The sequence below is a fragment of the Microcebus murinus genome, chromosome 1, assembly GCF_040939455.1.
Source record: "Microcebus murinus isolate Inina chromosome 1, M.murinus_Inina_mat1.0, whole genome shotgun sequence".
In the NCBI taxonomy this organism is placed as follows: Eukaryota; Metazoa; Chordata; class Mammalia; order Primates; family Cheirogaleidae; genus Microcebus; species Microcebus murinus.
This window is the reverse complement of record NC_134104.1, coordinates 117,217,987-117,240,138: the sequence shown is the minus strand read 5'-3', so window position 1 is coordinate 117,240,138 and position 22,152 is coordinate 117,217,987. Positions and strand designations below refer to the sequence as shown.

Sequence of the window (22,152 nt, the reverse complement as noted above, 5' to 3'; positions counted from 1 at the left end):
CTTTATAAGAATCTTTACCTTTGAGTTTTCTAACCTCAGGGACAGAGATCAGGGCCACAAAGGTGCAGGGGTCTCCAGGATCTTAGGCAATTCTGGGTTTTCATTTCCTTGCTCTAGGCTAGGGAAATGATCTCTATAATAAAAAACTAACAAAAATTTCTTACATTGTGTAAGGTAGGGTTTTTCAACCTTGTGACTACTGACATTTCGGGCCAGATATTTGTTGTGGGGAGCTGTCCTGTGCATAACAGGATGTCCAGCAGCATCACTGGCAACCAAGAGATACCAGTAGCGCCCTGCACCCACGTTGTGAAGTCAGATATGTCTCCAGGCGTTGCCAAATGCCCCTGGAGCTGGGGGTGGGGAGAGCACCGAATGGCCCCAGTTGAGAACCACCGGTCCAGGGCAGCAGCTCTCAACTCCAGTTGCACATTTGAACCACCTGGGAGACTTAAAAAATAGTAATGCCTGGTATTCTGAGACATTCAGATGTAACTGGTTCTGGGGAGTGGTCCACGTATAGGGAATTTTGAAAGCTTCCCAGGTGGTTCTAACATTTAGCCAGGTCTGAGAACCACTGGTCTAGTGCCTCACAGTCTATAAGTTTCATGTGTTTTACAAGCTACACAACCCATCTGTGCTGGAGGTGAGGTGGGTTATTATTGTGGTTTTCTGGCTGGAGAAGCAACTCCAGAGGGGTGTGGAGTTGCCCTATGAGGGGTGAAGTTGAGCTTTCTACTCAACTTACCTGACTCCTAACTCAGTGCTCTGTTCAAGGAGTGGAGAACAGCCCGGGCAGCTGTCAGGTTGACCAAGGGGTCCTCACTGTGAGTCTCCCCTTTTCTGACTGTTTTCCCTGTCCATGACCGTCCACTCCTCCTCATTCCCCCTTGGGTTTCCCTGTGTTTCTCTATGCAAAGGCACAGCTAGCATCGTTTACACTTTGGCATGAACATGAGGCTGCTCTCTCTCTTCTAGGGAGATTTGCAAGTTATGCCTCATCTGTAACAGTGAACAGAAAGGCTTTACATCAGCCCATTGACGGGGTGGGGATGGTCTTGGGGTGGTAAACTGTGTGTTCATGACATCTCTGAAATCAAATCCAGTAGGTAATTACCTTTGATTAAGGTTTACCTCATTCTAAATTTGGGTTTAAAGTTCAATTCCATTTCATTCCAATTCCATTTCATTCACAAATAATTATGGAGCATCTCCTTTTTGTACAGCACAGTTATGAAGCTATTTTCTGTTGTTCGGATCTCCCTAACTAGGTCTAAGTTCCCAGGGTGGAAGGTATCTTCTCCGGCTTCTGTGGCACTCGCTGTACTTTTTCGCCCCAGTTAGACACATTACATGGCAGGTTTTTAATATGCAGGTGATTGAATGTCAGGTCACACTCACCCTGCAGACCCAAACCTGTTCCCCTGGAGAAAAACATGCACAGGTGCAACCTCAGGACTAAATTTGCAGATGTGTGGCTGAATTTCTCCCTTCTGCTCATGAGTGCCATCAGGAGCTAGCCTCAGAAGCCCTGGGGAAAAGTGAGCATAGTGAGGTGTGAGACTTCCCTAAAACAAACATCTTGAACAGAGATCATTTTATTGGTATGGCTTTGTTTTAAGCAAAGGAAAAGAGACAAAGCCAAGAGACCGACTCTTCTAACAGATGCCTGGGTGTGACTACCCCCTGCTGTGCAAAGAGGGGGGGGGGGATCCGGGCCCACACACCACTCATTCCTTGACACCAATGATTTCCCTGGGCCTCAGTGGACCTTCTTGAATACTTGCTTGCAGACAACACCCTGCACTCTCATCTCCTGAAACAAAAGCAGATGCTGGTCATTGGCCAGAGCAAAGTCACACATGGGGCATAGTGCATCTAGGGGCAGGAACTTTGAAAATACTCACTAGGGTTGCTAACCTCCCTTAAGAGTTGGTTTAACTAACCAAGTTTTTGGAGAGTCGGCTAAACTGTATAATGGAGATCAGGCTCTGCAGCACACTAGAGACAGAGCTGGCTGGGAGGAACAGATGTGGCTCACAGCTGACCAACAGGACCCCTGTGCCTCCCCTCTCCCTCCCCCTCCCCTCTCCCTGACCTAGACTGAGATCATGTCTTAGGGCAGCTTAGAGAATTCTTGGCTCTGGCCTGCACAATTTGGCATGGTGAATATATACATCATTTGGGAGCAAATTTGCTTCTGCCACTTTCTAGATGTGCAATTTGGACGTGTAATCTAACTTTCTGAGCCCCCACATCCTCATCTCTAAAATAAGAACCATATTCCTATTTTGAGAGAATAGAAAGAGATATGGGATGCAAAGGGCTCCTTGCTGATGCTTAGTAGATGTACCTCTTCCCTTATCCCTCAGATTAGACCACTGGGTCAGCCTGGACCTTCAAAACTTGCTCGGGTTTTTAAGTCTCTCAAGCATCTTCTCCAGGCCCCTGGCCCTTAACAGTGGTGAGGGCCTCTTGGGGCCCAGCCTGGCCTAGCTCAGGAACCTACCAGGTGCAGCTCATCACCCTCAATCCACTGGGTCCAGCCGCGTCCCTCCTTCTCGCCCTTCTGCACACACTGGAGCTTGTCCCCGTCCCAGCTCACCGTGGTCTGCCAAGCAAGAAGCACAGTTGTTAGTCCTGATCAAGTAGGCAGCCCCTGGGGGCTGAGGAGGGGACAGCTCCCAACCTTCATAATCCAGCATGTGCTCACGTCAGTTTCATTACAGAAAATTTGCAGCCTGAAACTCCCTGTCCACCACATGCTTTTATTAAAGCGTGTAAATCAGTTTTAAAATGTATGAAAACCTTTATAAATTTTGTTTAAAAGCATAATCAGGAGGGAAAAAGTCACTGGGGGGGGGCTGTCATTGCGAGAGCTGAGAATGGGGCAGGATGGCAGAGGGGTAGGGGAGGGGGAGAAGCTGCCCAGGTGTGGGCCAGGTGTGGGCTCTTTGCCTGCATCTTGCCGGTGAGGGGCAAACTTCTCAGAGTCCCCTGCCCGTCCCCAGACATTGCATCCATTCACTCATTGTTTCAACCTTTGCTGGGTCCTGGGCCCTACCCCTGCCCTCAAAGTGCTCTTCATCTCATGGGGAGAATGACCTTAGACAGAAATACCCAACTGCAGGTACGAATGGCGGCCATCAGCTGCCTGCCTGCTCTCCGGACACTGCCTGTGCTGTCTCTAAATCCTCAGGACCGTCCACCTGGAGCATGAGTGATCATCTTCCTTTCACTGATCAGGTTAAGGGACTTGCCACGCTCACCCGGGTGGAAGAGCCAGGTCAGAACATGGGTCTGTGGGGCTCCGCAGTGCCCCTCCCCACTGTTCCACACTGCTCCTTTACGTGCCCAGTGTCAGCACAGTTGCAGGTCAGGGGTGGTGGGAGCCCAGGTGAGAGTCCAGGGAAGGGGAGGGTCCGGGAAGAGTAGGCACCGGGGCTGGCCCTGAGGAGGAGAATGGAGCTGGAGGAGAAGAAAGAAGGTGTGGGGGAGGGAGTTCTCAGTGGCCATCATGAGATGAAGGCACAGCGGTGGGACAGCAGGAGCTCAGCAGGCGGGCACCAGGGAACGGTGCTCAGGAGGAGGAAGGTGAGCTCTGCCAACACCTCCCCACCTTTGAGCACTTACATCTGCCCTGGGCACTGAGTGCCCTGCCAGGTGCTGGGCCGCTGAAGGAAAGACAGGCAGGAGGTGGAGGCCCAGCCCGTGTCCTGGGAAGATTTCACTCTCGTTTGTTGGAACAGAAAGCACCCCTCCCCCCAGGACACAGCGCTCAGTGTTAGAATTCAGAGGCAAGGCAGCCTTGTCTCCCCAGCGTAGCCATGAGCGTGGTCTAGATTGGGATGTATGTCCCAGAGCTGGGCACACAGAGGGCACAGTGGGCATCTCTCATATTTGCGGCTGTCCACCTCCTTTTGGATAGCCTTTCCATCTGGGGCAATTCCATGTTATGAGCCCTGCCTCCCACTGTAGTGGTCAGAGCTTTGTTTGCCCCGTGCTCACTGTGTGGCTCTGAGCAAATGCATCCCTTATCTGGGCCCTGCATTCCCATCTGCCACATGAGGCCATGAATTCAGAGGCCTTGGCTTTAGAGAGCCAAGGTTCTAGGATTCTTACATTCCTTCTTACCATGCTTAGCGGAGAGTCGGGACTGTCAGCAACAGCCTGATGAGGATTTGGGAGAGGAGAAATCTGGGAAATGGATGTGGCATAAGTGGGGCCACCTCCCACAGGAGGATCCCCCACCCCCAAGGCCTCCCTTCTGGGCTTGCTGACCACTACTGCCCTCTGCTGTGGGGACCACGCCTGCAGCGAGACAGCACAAGGGAGGGAGAGCCAGGTGTGTCCCCCAGCTTTGCAGAGGAGTAAGTTTGACCTTTGGCTCGAACCCTGTTCCAGAGGGACATGGGGAACAAGGGGAGTTGGGGGGCAGATCTCCCCAACTGGTCCAGAGATTCACTTAGGGCACATGGGTAGCCCCAAGCCAGAGAGAAGGTCCCACCTCTAAGTCAGAACACATGATGGTTAATGTCTGGTAAGACATGTCATGGGCAAAGACTGCTGATGATGTCATGCCATAAATAAGGCAAGATGCCCCGTCACTTCATTCCTGCTTCATTTGTGCCAGGCTTGTAAAGGGAAGTGGGGACCGAGAAATCAGTGCTTGACATCAAGGAGCTAGTAAGAACACTTGCTTTCCTCATCAACTGATCTTCCCTCCCGGGTTTATCCAGAAGCCTACTGTGCATACGAAAGGCTCCCGGTTCAATCAGAGGTGCCAGAGATAAATGCTTGTTTTCAGCTGTGATACAGACGCTTTTGCCTCTTCTGGAAACATTAGTCAGTGAGCATATTTCCACAATTTGTATTGGAAAATAGAAAAAATGCTCAAAGAAAATAGTAATAAAAAGGATACATGTAATCTTGCTTCTTTGGAGATAATTATTCCGACATTGTGTATGTTACAATGTATGATGTATTCCATCCAGTATTTTATCTATCTATATTTCGGTTTTATAAAATTAGGATTGCATCATTTATGGTTTTGTATCCTCATTTCTTCATTTAATAGAAGCAATTTTTCATCTCAACAATATTCTCCATAGCATTATTTTAATTGTTATATAACATCCAGGAAATGGCTACATACTTTGTAGGGCACAGCACAAAATGAAAATGAGAAATCCCCTGTTCAAAAATGATTAAGATTTAAGACAACGACAGCAGAACATTAAACCAAGTGAGAGGCCCTTCTGAGTGTGGGGCCCTGAGGGGACTGCATTGGTGACAGGCCCATGACGCTGGCCCTGGTAGTATTTCATTATACATACATATTATTATTTAGCTGATTACCCATTCATGTACATTTAAGTTATTTATAATTCTGTACTACTATAAATAAGACTTTCTTATATACATAGTTTTGAACACACTGTTTCCTTGGAGGAGGAATTGTTGCATCAAAGAGTACGTATATTTTTAAAGCTTTTGATAAGTATCGCCGACTTGACCTCTAGAAAGCTCATACGTGTTTAACACCAGTGTCACAGAATGACCATGACAGAAATGTTTGTTAATGGTAAAGCAGCCTTTTGCTCCTGTGCCACCGTGTCACCCTTCCCAGATCACTTTGCATCTTTTAACAAGGGCTATCTGGATATAAATAATAATCATACCTTAGCCCAGAAAAAGACAGATGGCAGAATTTCAGGCAGATCTAGGGATACAGGGGGCAGAAGCCTATTTCAGTGTAGAGAAGCCTTTCTTAGAGCCCTACAAATCTGGTCTCTGAAAGAGAAGGAGCCCTATCACATGAATACTATTAAAACATGTTTCCAAGGGTGCACTTTTTAAGCCCCAAGTTTATGTTGACTCTGATCCTGGGTGAGCTGGACAGAGCAGAGATTATTTTTGACTGTACTGGATGCAGAGGGGTGGCTGAGCTCAGAGAGGTTATGTGGCTTTCTCAGTGTCACCCAGTTAGTGAGAAAAAGGATCTGGGCTGGAATACAGGTCTCGCGTGACTTGCCCACTGTTTCCCTGCCAGAAGCAGGGCACCCGACCAGGCACTCAGCAGATACCTGCTAAAGTCTTTGGGGGATGCAGAAAAAACATGGGCATCGTGCTAAGACTCTGACCAGCTTCCTGGAGGAAGAGCACCCTCCGGTTCACTCCACCCACTGCAGGGTGTGGGTGCTGAGAGTCAGAAGGGGTCTTAAAGGCTCTTGCCTGTAAAGAGATCGCCACAGAGAAGTGCAGACAGAGAAGCGCCCGGCTGTCACTGCCTGATGTGGTAGGTCCTGTGATCAGGGAAGCACAGGGGCTGGGGTGGCCACTGGGGGCTCCTGATTCTCAAAGGGGTTTTAAAAAGTGGGAGGGGCATTTGGGGCAGAGTGAATAAGGAGGTATGTTGGCCAGCAGAGCCGGCCTGGGGGAGAAATGAGAAGCCAGTGCTATAGAAGCCTATCTGGAATTAAGGAGAGGGAGGGACGAGGCTGTTGGGGCTGGTGGGTAGTAGACAGGGCCACAATGCCAGACTGAGAAACTTGGACTATGGCCTGGAGCCTGCTTTCAATGCCTGTCCTTGCTGCCTGTGCCACTCCGTTTGACCCAGTATTGGCAGCAAAGAACATGTTCCTTGGCATCAGAGAGAGCTGGGTCCTCTGTTCCTGGCTGCGTGGGTTGACTTTGGGTAACTAGATTAACTCTGAGCCTCAGTGCCCTCAGCTGCAAACCAGGGCTAAACGATAAAACAGTGCTAGACAGTTTATCCATTGGTGGCCCCGAGTGGATCACGTGATATTCACACCCTTGTGAAGTCCCTTCCCACATTGGCTCGGCTTGGTTATGTGACTTGCTTTGGCCAGTGGGCCATTAGCAAGTGTGATGTAAGCAGTGCCTTCACAAGCACTTGTACATTGGGGGCTTGTCCTCTTGGAATCCCCCCCTTCCCCCTCTACCCTGTCTTGAAACCCAGCTGCCATGCTTTAGGGCATCCCGGGGTAATCTGCTGAAAAGAAAGGCCCCGTGGAGGAGCCATGGAGGTCGAGAGGAGGGGCCACTTGGAGAAGAGCTAAGGCGACCCGGCTGATCTCCCAGCTGAGCACGGCGACACAGAGCTGAGAACTGCCCAGTTAAACCAGGAATCATGAGCATATACGGTTGCTGTTTTAACCTATTAAGTTTTGGGGTGGTTTGTCACATGGCATTAGATAAAACACCTACTTTACCAGGTTGTTCCTGAGGATCAGAGAAATTATACAGAAAATGCACAGGGCTGGCATATAGGAGGCACTAGGTAAGGGTAACCATGACGCCCAGAGCTTGGATAAGGAAGGGGTTTGCTTGTCGAAGATGAGTCATAATTAAAGTCTTTATTTATTTTTTTTAAAGAATTGGAAGTTTTTAAAGCAGTGATGGACATGCTATTCATCATGACTGAGGTTTTGGGAAGCTCCTCCTCCTTCTAGGAGACGTGGATCCAAGAGGAGGGATTTCAGAGGCTGCCTGCGGGCACGGCCATACCTGCTTCCCCTGAATCTTAACTATTTCTTGTTTAAGCAGAAGATGGCTGGCAATGTGAGTTAGTTCTCCCACTCAGTACCCCTTGTTTGCTTTTGGTATGACTGGATTTTTCTTTTTAAGCTTTTTGTCTTGAGGGAACAAACCAGCCATTTCCCTGAGGATCAGATTTGTCATAGAATAGAAAAGGGGGGTGGGGAGGGGTGAGGGAGAAGGGCAATCACTTAAAAGTAAATGAAAGGCAAAAGGAAATAAGTAATGTTGGAAGGGGGATGGGTAACAAACCATGGTGACTCATTTTCTTGTAACACAAGGTAATTTCTGGTAACAGCCTTCCCCAGCACCCAAGCACGTATTCCATGACCTCCCTCTGAAGCCAGCACCTGGCCGCCTTTGCTAGATCAGGGGCAGAGAGCAGTCTGGGACAAGGATTCCGTCATACCTACATGCCAGATCTGAAAGGGTCTTTGAGAGGTCATTCAATCTGGTTTCCTAGATTAATCCAATTATTAATCAGCGTCTAGTGGGGGAATTTCAGGTAGGGGGATGTTCCTGATGCTTTTCAGGTCCCACAGAAAAGGCAGGCGCCTGTGGGGATGGGGTGACCAGGGGTACCAACCGAAGGTGCTGCTGCCCCCTCCTCACCATGGGCTCTGGGGCCCCACCTTAGAAATGAGGCCCAAACAAATCCCAAATCTGGGGAAGGAATGGCCATCTTCAACTCACCTTCTCACCTGTAATTCTCACCCTGCAGACCACCTGAAAGTCTGCAAATGGGCTGGAACCCAGGGAAGCTGGTTGTAAAGTGAAGCCAGTCTCACTTTTCTATTAAAAACTAATAATAACCCTCATCGCTTTGTCCTTGTCAGCAGTTTTCCCAGAGAGATATGTGTCAACAGATGAATGAAGACAGATTTGCACCACAATGACAAGGGACTGTCACTTCAAAAGCCATTATCCAGCTCCTCTGACCACTCAGAAACCCCAGCTGACACTGCTGCATGGGCCCAATGACACAGAAAGCCCAGCTCCCATGGGCAGCCTGAGTGAGCGTGTCCCAGGGATGCTGCGAGGCCCACTTGCCCTGCTCAGGTGACCGGTACTGGGAGTGACAGGCAATTCCCACTAAATGGAACTGTCTCTCTTGGCAATGACCTGGCATGACCTACAAATGGTGAGACTTAACTTGGCTGTCAAGAAACTTAGGACATTTGTTAAAGCTCCCACATGCCCCCAAATACCCACATGCCCCAAAATACTCCCAAGAGCAGGGGACAACAGGTTCCTCATATCCCTCTGTCTTCATCCACCTGGCCCTAGCAATCCCTCTGGTAACGGACCCACCTCTAGAGAGCTGCCACTCAATCCCGATGGCTCTGTGGTTCCAGAGCCAGGTTGTAAGAGGTGTGACTTGGCCCAGGGTTATGCTTACTGCTTGCAAAGGCCAGAGCCAGGACTCTCTAGATTTGGGGGTAAAATTTAAAAACCAGACAGTGAGTAGATACTTTGAATACATAATGCACACTGTTAAATGGTGAAAATTGGCCTTTCCTTCTGGAGTTTGATTTTAAAGTGTGCTTCGCTCTTTGAGCGTATGTGTGTTCCTGGGGCAAACAGAAGGTTTTCAGCACCTGCTGCTTGTTTTAAATAAGCACCTGGGAGGGAAGGTAACAGAGAACCTGCCCAGTGCCAGGTACTGTGCTGGGAGCTTTCCACAATGTTTCACTTCATCTTCAAGCTTTAGAGCTGATAAACATTAGGCTTTTGTAAGTAACCAGCCTGTCAGCCAGGGGCTAGGGGTTGAGCCCTAACTTGAACCAGGAAGTCTGGGAGCTGCCTGCAGGGCCAGGCTGGGTGAGTGGGTGGGCGGTGGCTCCGCCTCTCTGGTCCATTCCTGGGGGGCTGGCATTATCTAAAATCAGCACATTCAAGAGGAAATGCCAGTTTCACTCTAAAAGCAGATTAAGGCTAAATTAATAAGGCCTTAAAATGTGAACGAGTAATTAGAGATGTAAAAGCTGTTAAAACCAACTAATAACGAACCAGTAAAGCCACAACAAGGCCTTTGTGGGTACGAAAGAATGCAATTCTAATACCATGAAGATACAAATTGCAAATGATAACACACTTCTTAGGACAAACACAATGAGAAAATGTTAAGACTAATAATCATGACATGTTATAGTTTTTTTCCTTAAATATTCCTTAAATAGTGCCTAGATTCAGTTTAAACAGTTGGCGTGCTCAAGGACCCACGGAGGCCAAGGATACAGATGGGGAGGTGGGAAACGGATTTTGAGAAGGTGGCGGGGCTCTGTGGGACCGCATTCGTTCACTCCAGGGGCCTAGTACTTAGGGTGGCCCCAGTGTTGGGCTGGACCCAAGTTCTGCCATGGGGCAGCCCTGCCTGGAGGGAAGGCAGACGTGTATACTGGCGGTGCACCACTGTGCTCTGTGCTGGATGGGCGATGGCACCCACCCCAGTGTGGGGGTTCAAGGAAGGCTTCCTGGTGGGAGTGATAGCAGTGCTGTCATTATCACTGTCACCGCCATTACCATAAGAACATGTATTGAGTACTCATTATGTGCCAGGCTTGGTATTAAAGTATGTATCATATCAGTTTGATTCCTTACGACCTCCTGGAGCAAGTATATTTCTCCTCCTTTTGCAAATGTGGAGACTGAGGCCTGACATCACCAGCCATGAAGTGGGGAGATGAGATTTGACTCTAGAGCTCGTGCTCTTGGCTCCTGTGCTCTGCAGCTTCCTGACCTAGGCTGAAGCTGGAACGAGCAGTAGGATTCTGCAGCCTGGTTCTGTGCAAGGGAACAGCATTCAGCGGTCATGGGTTCCACAGCTCCTCCTGCACACCGGCTGCGGGTGCCAGAGAGAGGGAGGTAAGGCAAGGACCCTGCTTTCCAGGGCTCACAGACTATCAGCGAAGAAAACAAGAAGACAGAGAATTCTAGAAGAACTCCAAATGCTGGCAGACAGAGGTGCTGGAGGTTCTGGAAGTGGGAAGGCACCTTATCAGCTTCCAAGCCGGGGAGAGGCCCATCAGGGAAGGCTTCCTGGAGGAGGGAAGGCTACAAGTAATGCTGGAACTATGCCAGAGAACACCCCAGGAGCTCGGTTAAAAAGTAGAAAGACGAAGAGGAACAAGGGAATCCCAGTCAAAGGGAAACTTCACAGACAGTTGCAGGAAAGTCAAGAGCAGCAAGGATTGCATGAGGGAGGCTCCAAAGGGGCTTTACCCAGTTGGACTCTCCCGTTTGCCCCTCTTCATGAAACCTGGCCGGAACTGACTGCTCACAGCCTCGCTGCTTCCCCACTTCGTGTGTTCATGCTCTGGCTCCGCGTGCTTGTTTATCTGCTGGGCAGAGTTGGCTCTGCTACCAGGGGCCGGTGCCAGGAATCAATCTGTTATCAGTTCCAACTGCGTTGGTGGTGGGCTTCAGGGGGGAAGTAGGGGAGAATGTAGGAATAAGGGAGGGAACGTCCTGCCAGAGAGTGCTAGAGGGTCACTGGAGGCCTTTTCTCTTCCATGGAAGGCTCTGGCCTCAATTTTTTTTTTTTTAATGTCTTTCAAGGCAAATAGAAATAAACAGCGCCCAGAAGATAAGAGGTCCTAGCTTGGTAACCAAGGGAGAGAAAGGTCAGGATCTCTTGACCAAGAGCTCCTTGGGCCCTGGGCTGCTTTTACTCACTGCAGGATACCAGCCTGCATCTTGGAATCCGTGGCAGAGAAAATGTGCATTACCATTTGTGGAATGAATGAATGGCAGAAAACATTCTAGTGGTACTTTTGTAATTTTTCAGGAAATGAACACCCCCCTTTCTTTCTTTTTTTTCCAAGCAATGTGGCTGTTTATTCTTCCATAGATGAGCCTTATAGAAATGGGTTAGCCATTGGAGTAATCTGGCCCTGAGTCTTTGAGGCTCAGCGTGCTTAGGCACCATACCCAGAGCCACACAGCTAGGAAGAGTATGAGACATGGTTTAAACTCCCTTATGCCCAACTCTGGGCCCATGGCCTGCCCGATATTCCCACATGCATATCTTGTTGCCATGAATACTGTGGCCATTGACTAGTACCTGGCAGGCTATGGGCCAGCGGCTCACCTGCCCAAGCTGGGCACTGAGGAGGGACCCAATGGCAGCCTTGAATAGGACTGAGCTCCAGCCCAGCCCCCCTCTTTCTCACTGGGTGACCCTGAGTAATATACTCCACCCCTCTGAGCTTCCACTTACTCATCTGCAAAATGAGGCTAGTAAGCTCTGCCACAGAGCACAGCCATCAGGATGAAACGAAACAAGGAGCAAGCCAAGGGCCTATTTCAGTGCCCGACATATAAAATACACAGCAAACAGTAGTTTCCGTCTGCTTCTGGCCTTGCCCAGCCTGTTCTCTGTGGGCATGGAGAGGCATGTGCCCTTTCATGCCAGCCTCTGCTCTCAGAACCCTGCTAGCTCTTCTCCAGGTGGCCAGGTGGCCCTACACACATGTGAACACCCCCAGAATTTGTCTTCTGGAGGTCACAGTTCATGGGATGATAGGATTAATTATAACAGCTCATACTGACGGAACAGTTGCACTTCAGGTTTTCCCATACACCATATACCATTCATCTAACCCTCCCCATGAAGTAGGCATCCCCTACTTTGTAATTATCCCCATTTCACAGACAAGTAAAGGCACAGAGGGGTGAAGTAATCACCTAAGGCCACCCAGTTTGTTAAGGGGCAGAGTTTCCAAGGATGATGGTCCGGCAGATCCGGCTGATCAGGCTTCAGAGCTGAACCAGCTACGACTCAGACTGCCAGGCTCCTGCATCACAGGTGTCGGTCGGGCTGTGGACCAGCAAGAGCTTAAAGGAGGGTCAGGAACAGCTGCCTCCGGCCCTTGAAGCTGGGGCGCTTGGCCAGCAATGTGGTCTCCACTACAGGGAGTTCAGGATGCAAACCAGACCTTCCTCTCCTGCAGCTCACAACTCCACCCCACAACGTCACCGCTTCATCAGGGGACACTCATCTTCGATTTCAAAAGCCTCACAGAGAAACTAATCCAGAGCTCTGACTGCTTAAAATAACAACTGTTCCATCTCTCCCTGGTAACAGTCTAGAGTCAGACCGTCTATTTCAAATCCTAGCTCCACCAGCTACCTGAGCTCAGGCAAGTTGTATCACTGCTCTGCATTTCATTTTCTTCATATATAGTATAGGAAGAATTTTGGCATCTTCATCATAGAATTGTTGTGAGGATTTAAAGAATAAATGCATGCAAAATGATTAGAGGGATTCCTGGCACATGGGAAATACCCAACAAACATTAGCTATCATTAAATGACAAGTAGACCTTGCAATGATATGGCCAATGACTACCATTTATATATTTGAAGTTCTGTTATTTCTACTTAGCATTCATTTAATGAACACACTGGAGCCCATCGTGCTAGGCACTGCAGATATGGAGGTGTGGCCCCTGCTGTCTAGGATCTCAAACTAGCCTCACAGGTGCCCTCAGAGTAGCACCTGCAGAGAGGGGCCAGGAGGCAAAAGGAGGGAATGGTGGGGGATGGGGCCTCAGGATGGGCTCAGTGGAGCAGTTAAGCCTGGGCTGGATCCTGAACAATGGGTAATTATCCTCCCAGGCAAAAGGCAAGGAGACATCCCAGGGAATTGAGCAAGGAGAGGGGATGTCAAGAGGACAGCAAATGAAGCCACTGACATATGGAGGGAAGGGGCCAAGCACAGAGGTGAGGGAGGGGCTGAGCTGGAGACTCAGGTGGGGCCTTGACCTAAGAGCCTGAGTGCCATCTGGCCTTTACCTCTCAGCACTGGGGAGCCCCTGGGAGTTTTGAGCTGGGGAGTAGCATGATCAAGTTCCCCTTTTTAGAATGTGAAGGATGGGCTGAAGTGTTGAGCATGGTAGAAGGGAGATCAACGTGAAAATACTGCAGTAATTAAATGAAATAACCCATGGAAAGTGCTGAGTCTGGCACGTGGTAAGCACAAGAAATGTTAATTGTTATTATTATTATAGGCAAGAGATATTCAGAGCAGTGGGGATGGGGAAAAGAGAGATGTTTAAAAAGTAGAATCTGTGGAACTTATTGGCTGATTATCCATAAACACTTTTCATTTATCTTTATAGTGATCATTTACATGGCTACGTAGTGGTCTATGGAATTAAAAAGCCACGATCTTTCTAACCACCCACAGTTCTTTGGTATTTAGGAATGCCAGCAGGAGACATCCTATTCCATAAACCACACAAAGTCAGGAATCAGAGATATCCAAAGTCAAATCACAAGTGTATGGTTAACCAGTAGCGTGACCCTGGGCAGGACTTGTGGTTCCCTGTCTGTAAAATGGGAGAGTAGCACCTCCTCTCCAGGCTTATTGGAGGATTAAATAGATACACACACAGTGGTAGGGCAGGGCCTGCCGGCGAGTAGGCCTTCAGACAGTGGTTACACTTACATGGGTTGTTGAGGATTATTATCAGAGTGACAAATACCCTTGTACAAATGGGATAATTTTCCTGAAATATAATCCCATAACTGGGATACCTGAGTCAAACAGTAAGATGATTTTCTCACTCATTGCACATTGTTAGAGAGATTTTTTTACTGACACAAGTAACAGGAAACCAGCCCAAATAGCTTAACGGGAAAGAAGGAGAATGTATTGGTTCAAGTACTCAGGAAGCCTAGGGATGGTGTTAGTGTCAGGAACTCCAGTAACCCTGCAGTGTTGCATTCTCTCTCTCTCTCTCTCTCTGTCTCATCTAATATTTTTTTCCTTCTATTAGGTTCTTCCATGCAGCTGCAGAAGGGTAGGAGGGGGCTGGCCTCAGAGAGCTCTAAGCTTACATCATACCAGCTTACCCACGTTCAAGGGAATAGAACTCACCCCTCTCTCAGGGTCCCTAAATTAAACCCCAGGAAAGGGTGTGATTGGCCCAGTTTGGGTCATATGCACAATCATGGGCCATGGGGCCCAGTGATCATCCTGGTAGAAGGTGCTCATCCTAGAAGAGACAGTGTCCTGTGACTGGCAGCTCCGTCAGGCCCCGCAAGGTGAGTAGGGGTGCCCTCACCATACAAAGGAGGGGAGTCTCTGGGTGGGAGGCCCAGGAGTGATGTGGTCAGAAAATCAAACAGCTGAACTCACTCAGTAAACTCCTGGCCATTATAAGCGACTGTGCCTTGCCCCTCACTCTGGGGCATCATGGGGCTTGGCCCTGTCCTGCACATGGTTTTGTGGCTTCACAAGGCCCTGCCCCTGTGGTATCTCCACAGTGCTCAGAATTTGCCTTGCAAGGTAGGCTGAGCAGCAGTCATGATGCCCATTTTGCAGATGGGGAAACAGAGGTGGTGTGTCTAATCGTTCAAGGTGACTCTGTCACCTAGGCAACAGAGGAGAATTCAAAATCAGATGTTCTGACTGTAACACCTGCACTCCTTCTACTCAGCCTTGGCCTTGTCGGAAGTGGCCACCCACTTCCACATTGTGCTGAGGCTGCCACAAGGAGTGGGGTGCTGGCCCGCAGCAACGCTCTGTGCAGACCCTGCAGTAGGGAGCTTTATAGACAGACTGGCTAGAATCCTTCCTCTGCCACCTGCCAGCTGGGTGACCTTGGGCTGAACAGGTACTTCATCTCTCCCAGCCTCAGATTCTCATCTGTGAAATGAGTACAGTGATACTTATAGAATAGTATTGTTGCGGAGACCAAAGGAGAAAAAGTACTAAAAGCACTGGGTGCAGGCATGGCACTTAGCAGAGATTTAGTACGCGTTATTTTCCTTTGTTCTTGCCTAATAAAAACCCAAATCTAACAAACCAATGTGATTTTTGAAAGCTACTTTGTGAATTTTATTTGGGTTGCTTTAATTCTTCTTTTTGTAATCCTCAAAAGCATGCTGCTGACACTGATTTCAAAGGTCGGAGAACTTCAGCTAAGACATGAAAGAGATCCTGTGTTTCCATCCTGGAAAGGACCCAGCTGAATGCCGGGTGCCTGATCTGGGCAGGGGCGGCTCGCAGAGCCTCCCAAGTTCAACTGCATTCTCAGCTCAGCAGTCCAGGGAGTTAATTTTGCCAGTGGCATTGTGTTTTTAAAATAAGAACTAAAAAAAAAAAAAAAAAATCTCTTTAATGGGTCAAGAACAGAATCAGAGAGCTGGCAAGAGTTTAAACCAAAGTGTTAACTGTGGTTTGGTGGATTTCATTTATTATCCTATATAATTAGATGGATGGATGGATGGATGGGCAGATGGATGTAAGTAAGGCAGTCAGGGGCAGAAAGGAAGGAAACATAGTTAAAAAAGAGAACTCAGAAAATCTGTAAGTGCTGATACGGAAAGATGCCTAAGAAATATCATTGAGTGAAAAACATAAGCAGAGAAATGGATTCTTTTCCTTCCCTCCCTCTCTTTGTTTCTTACTTCCTTTCTGCTTTAGATAACCCAACAATTGAACAATCCATAGATATCTTATATGTTTGAGGAAGATTTCTATACGGTTCACCAGAAACCGTAACAGTGACAACCTCCGGGGAGTGGGAATAGGGCCAAGTAGGGGAAGGGGTCTTTTCCTTTTCAGTCCCCACTCTCTTGTGCTATTTGAATTTCTTCCTTTTAAAATAAAACAAAGAAAGCGACAGTGGGGCGGAGGGTGGAAGTGGGGGGCGGGCCCTGTGGAGGGGTCATCCTGAGTTCAACGCCGGTCATGAAGGCGAGGTCTCAGCCAGGGGAGGAGGCGCCAGGCCCCTGAGTGAACAAAGCTGCCTCCTCCAGGGAAGACTGACCTGCTGTCCACGGCGGAGTGACAAATGGCACCCCTGCCATCACCACGCAGAGCCAGGCTCACGGCTGTGATTCCTGGCCCAGGCTGTCCTCTCCCACAAAAGCTGCTCATGCTGGGGGCTGGGGGGCACTTGGAGACAAAGAACAGAAGCGTTCGGAGGGACTCCCTTGCCCAGGGGTAGTGAATGCTATTTGAAGTTGAAGAGCATCTTCCCTTCTTAAGACTCCACCTGTCAATGACCACATGTGCTAGAGTCAGCAAATGATCTTGGTTTCTCGCTGGGCCCGATACCCCATTTTACCAGACAAAGACATATAGGAAGCAATGGAGAAAGACCTTCTAGGTCTGTGCAGCCGAGCCCAGCCTCTACGCATTTCCGCCAAAATGACAGCCGCTGCTGTGTGTCGGTCATATAAATCTGAACCAACCAGACTGGAAACGTGAGCTGCGTGAAAGGGCAGACAGTGACAGTGATCCGAATCCCTCCACTTCTCAGCCCCGGCAGAGGCCACAGGACTGTTGCAACGTTCATAGGGGCCAGGCGATGGGCCAAACCAGCCAGTAAAACTATACCTAATTTTATAGTTTTTCCACCTTCTCTAGAGACACAAGCAGGTACAGAGAGATGTTTCTGTAATCCAAAGCCGTGGTTCCTAATCTTTGCTTGCATCAGAACCACCTGGAAGGCTTCCTGAGGCAGATCGCTGGCCCCACTCCCAGAGCTTTGATTGGGTTGGCCAAGGGTGTGGCCAGAAAAAAGCTGTATTTCTAAGAGGCTCCCCTGATACTGGGGCTGTCTCTGCTTTGGGACCCATGGCTTTAAAGGGAACACACAGTGCAAGCAGTGACAAATGCCTGTTTGACCCTCAACTGCAGGTAACAGGGTGGGGTGAGGGCTGTTACCTGAAGAGTGGACTGGAGAGTGTCCCGTCTAAAGGAAGCAGTATTCCCGAGACCTGCACGGTGCAGGAATAAAAGGGCACCCAGTGTTTTCAGCTCTCTTGATTTGTTTTTTTTTTTTTTTTTTTTTTGGTAAGAACAGCCAGAAATATGGATTTTCTGTGAAATCTTACAATCTTTGGCAATCATTGGGAACTGACTCTGAAGTTTTTCAAACATTGTTCAAGCCAAACAAAATACATCTGTAGGCTGGATCTCATCCTCTGGCTGCTGTTCTAGAATACAGATAAGGATCCATGGAAAAGAAGCAGGACCAGAGACTTCTAGCCTGTGAGCCTCTGGCCCTTTGGGGAGGGATGTCAGGCTGGCCACGCCTCCCCCAGCACGGGCTCCCAGAGACCCATCAGGGGCACATGTAGGCTCCCTGTCAGACCCTCCTGGCTGTCCTCTCCCCCAGACACGCCTTACACACCAGCCATGCTGAAGCCTTTGCAGTTTGCACCTCTCTCTCTTCCCAAACCCCCTCCCAACTAGGCTTCTCTGACATCTGGGCCTTTGTGCATGTGGTTCCCTCTGTCCAGAAGGCTCTTATCCCTTTCTTCACATCTGCTCTACTTCTTACTTGTCCTTCAAGGTGTCCCTTAGCTGTCACCTCCTCCAGGACATTCCCTGACCACTGCTCCCCCAGTCCTAGCTCTGTGCTCCTCAGCCCACTGTACTCCCATCACGAGCTGGGCTGTAATGGCCTGAGGATGCATCTGCCTCCTCCACTGGCGTGGGCGTCCAGGAGGCCTTGGTGCCGCTGTGACCCTGGGGCCAAGCCCAGGACCTGGTGTGGACAGCTCTGAAATAATATTTACCAAAAGCTGTTCTTTTGGCCTTGGCCTTCCTCTTAGCCCCTTTCTGTTTGCCTGGCTACTTCCTGTCTCTCCTTCAAGCCACAGCTCAGACTCCACTTCCTGTGGGACTCTTCCCTGACCTCCCAGACTGGGGAGGGAGAGCTTCTCTGCCCCATCAGCACACTGTCCACTACAGCGCTGTCGGCTGCTTTGATCTGCGTCCCCCTACACTGAACTCTGTGACGGCAGGAACTGTGTGCGATTCGTCTGACTAACACAGGGGCTGCAAAGACAGAGTAAGCACCATGAGATGCCCAGAGAGGAATGAAAAAAAAAACCAACAGATGAATGAATGATCCCAAGTGAGAATGGGATGCCTTTGATGTGCTGGGAACAAACTCTTCTGGGCCACTGCTCCTGGCTGGTTGGTACCAAACACGGGGGGCGGGGGGAAGCTCCCCTCCATTCATAGCATCAGGCCCCACAGTTGCTATAATTCTGTCATCTTACACTCATCCAGCCATGCTCTTCATGGTGGTCCAAAGCTGCACACCACCCAGTAGGCAGCATGGAGAAGGGCTTCTCTGCACTGCAGGGGACCAAAGGAAGGTGTGGGTGGAGCAGTGGTGCCGTCCCACCACCCAGCAGGCTGTGACAGGTAAGTGGTGGTGTACTTGGGATGGGCCTCCCTGAGTCCTGGAGCAGTGATGGTGACTGAGTCCTGGCCCAGTTTCAAATAGCTGGTCCAGCTGCTAGGCTCCACTGTGTGCTCACCTACCATGGACCTGATGCTGATCTTGAGAAGAGAAGGTGGCCATTGCCCCTTCCTTTGTATCTCAAATCCTCCCTTCCACCTCCCCTGCTCCCTGCCCCAAACCCCCACTGCTCTTTGCTCTTTTCATTTACAGTTAAGTACAAAAGTCATCTTCCCCAGAAATCCTGGGATCCCCTCTTCTGGGTGCTCACAACCCCCCATCCCCCACCCCATGCTTTCCTTTGTTGTGCTGTGTTGTTGCTGTCTGTGTGTCCCTCTCTGCCACAAAGTTTGTGAGTTCCTGGACATCAGAGACTGTGACTTGTTCTACTGTACTGTGGCTGGTGCAGTGAACAGTATGTGAGGGATGCAGTGTGTACAGAGCAGTGGTTAATTAAAACTCTCCCTCTGCCACGTACTGAACCAGTCACTGTGAACCAAGGTCACACAGTAAGAACTCTTGGCTTAGTTTTCTTACCTGCAAAATGGGTTTGGAAAGGGTGTTGTGAAGATTGAGTTCATATAACATTTGAACAGTACCTGGTACATAGTAAGCACTGGGTGAGCACAGTATTCACTAGTATTATCAGGTGATCAATAAATGTTACATGTGTTAATGGATGAGGGAAGGGATGAAAGAGTGACGATAATTAGCCAAGTACATGCTAGCACATTCCAGAATCGCAGCAACCCAAAATGAAGAGATGTTTGATGTGTTCTGCGAGTTCCCCAAGAGAGAGCTGGGGCCGAGGGCTGTCCTCATGGAGCAGTGCTCCCTGCAGTGGGCTGGGAGACAGGGCCTGGGCAGTAATGAGAAAGGCAGTCCCTGTCTGAAGGTCTCTGTTCCCACCATGGGCCTCTCCTGCAGATTAAGAGGCCTTGAGACTTTTAAAGGCACAACCTGACATTTCCTACAACAATAGTGTTTTCTCCCAGAGTGGTCCCTCTAAGGCACTTCCTGCCGACTCCCCCTCCTTCCCATCATTCCAGGCAGCAGACTCACATACCAGCCCTGACTGCCTTCAGATGGATAAACAAGGTGGGGGATGAGTCACCCGGGCCCAGGCTTCTCATTCACAGCCACTGGCAACCCTTCAACCACAGTTCTGACAAACCTCAGCTAACTGCTTTCTGCAAAGGCTCCCAGCAGGGGAGCGTGGCAGGGAGCAGGAGTGTGTGCCTCCATGTCAGAAGGCCTAGGGTTCAAGTTCCATCTCTTGTAAGTCTCTTCTTCCCCCTGAGCCTCGGTTACCTTGTACTGTGGGGTTACTTATCCCTGCCTCACTGGGCTGTAGTGTAAAAGGACGGGCACAGTGCGGGGCACACTGCACACCAGTGTAAAGACCCTTAGTGAAGAACGGCGAGGACCCCATCAATAAGCAAGGCGGCTCTGGGCTGAGCATAAGCCAGCTCTGGACCCAAGACCACAGAAGGGAGAATGGGAGTGCCCTGACCTCCCAGCAACTGGGAATGTGAATGGAAGCCTGGGGCTGACCTTCTGGAGTGTGCTGTAGCCTCACTAATTGGGGTGTCCCGGGTCACCAGCTTCCCACCCTTGGGGGAGGGGAGGCTTATGCTGCTTCCCTCCCCCACTGCTGCTTCCTCTGGCCTGGGCTGCAGGGGCACTGACCTACTGAGCGGGTGTTGGGTGAGGTTCGTAGGAAGCTGAGGGGACGGACAGTGGATGATAGTGAGGGCCAGGGAATGGCCAGAAGCCAAATCCCAGCTTTAAGGGAAGGATGGGCGGGCCAGAGGGCTTCCAGCAGAGGTCAAAGGGCTTCTAGCGTCCTACAGTGGCACTAGGTCACACTAGGTCATATAGGAAGTTTACACTTCAATGGGGCTCCCTGTGTTTCTTCACCGTTTCTTCCTTTCTTCCTTTTCCCCCTCCAGCCCACAGTCAGCCAGAGAATAGAGTTCACAGACTTGCTTGGAATTCCAGCCCTGCCCCTCCTTAGCTGTGCTACTCTGGAGAATTACTTCATCTCTTTGAGACTGTTTCTTCATCTGTAAAATGGGCGTACTCATATCTTCCTCAAAGGTGTGTGAGGCTTGGGTGAAGTCATGTGTGTGAAGTGCCTAGTGCCTGCGCATAGTGGAGATTCAACAAATCGCAGCCTTCCTATTACCATCCAGTTTGGACGGAGCAGGGCGCTTGATGGGTGAGTCTGTGCTGCCAACCTTGGGGGCAGGGAGTGGGAATTTTCCGGGCGCCACCCTCCCCCCCAACACAATGGCCCTTGCTCCCCCTCAGATGAACTAGTCTAGCCCTCGGTCACCTCCCCTGGGCAGGAGACACCGCGGCACGCGAATCCTCACCATGCACTTGCGGTCATCTATGCCGGTCAGATCCTCCTCAAACTCCTGCCCAACCTGGAAGTCCATGATGTAGTTCCTAAACGTGCTCAGCGTGCGGATGATCATATGGTCGCCGTCCTGCAGGATCTCTTTGTCTGGCTTCAGCAAGTTGGCGATCTTGCGCAAGGCCACATTGACGTCTGCAGGGGGTGCGGGGCCAGAGAGGGGCAGAGAGTCGACCGGAAAACTCAGAGAACCGTTTCCAAGGTAGCCGGGCCCCGGAAGCCCGCTGCGCCCAACACTGCTGGGGTTCCCGCTGGCTTTGGGCTGCTTTGCGCAGTCCCTGCGCTCTGCCTGCGCGTTTTGTTTTTGTAACAAAGTTTTCTGCCCTTATGTCAATCTTTTCAAAACTTAAAACTAGCAAACCAAGCCCAGCTTTATTAATGAAATTACCCTCGTCCAGAGCCAACTAGCAGATATTGGCCACCAATTAACCCAAACATCCCGGGATCCTCCAATGCGTAGCCTGCAGGTCACCCTCGGGGCGGTGGTCGAGGACGCCCTTTGGCGCCCGAGGGCAGCAGGCCGCGGCTGGGGGGGGTGGTGGCGGGGCAGGGGCAGGGGAGGGACACCCGAGGCCGGAGTCCCCAGGCGGGCAGCGCTTACCTAGCGCGCGCAGGTACTCCTCGAAATTCTCGTTGGCCAGCATCTTCCAGTACCCGGTGAAGTCGACGGGCATTTTGGGAAGGGACTGGTGCCAGTCCGCCACGGAGCGGGAAGGAGCGGCTCTGGGCTCTGCAGGGGCAGCGGCTGCGGCTGCGATCCGGGTGGTGGGCGGCCCGAAAACGCGCGCCCTCCCGGGACTGGGGGCTCGGTGGGGCGGCGACAGCTGGATTCCGAGCGCGCACAAAGCCCGCGGGAGGATCCATTGTAGCCGTCGCTCCTCCCCCCTGAGAGAGGGCGGGGCAGGGGCGGGGGATGTTAGAAGGCCAGGTCTGTCGCTGGCCGGCGACCACCGACCA

The 22,152-nt window shown here is 50.4% G+C and overlaps 1 protein-coding gene across 1 annotated transcript; it reads right to left on the bottom strand.

Annotated features, from left to right (window-relative positions):
- Nucleotides 1-1,580: 1,580 nt before the first annotated feature.
- Nucleotides 1,581-22,080, bottom strand: RBP1 (retinol binding protein 1). The gene is given in 5 exon segments (XM_012762291.3): nt 1,581-1,816; nt 2,510-2,611; nt 21,152-21,330; nt 21,797-21,917; nt 21,919-22,080. Coding segments are annotated over 5 exon segments (597 nt in total). The 5' UTR covers nt 22,060-22,080; the 3' UTR covers nt 1,581-1,762.
- Between the last annotated feature and the right edge of the window lie 72 nt (nt 22,081-22,152).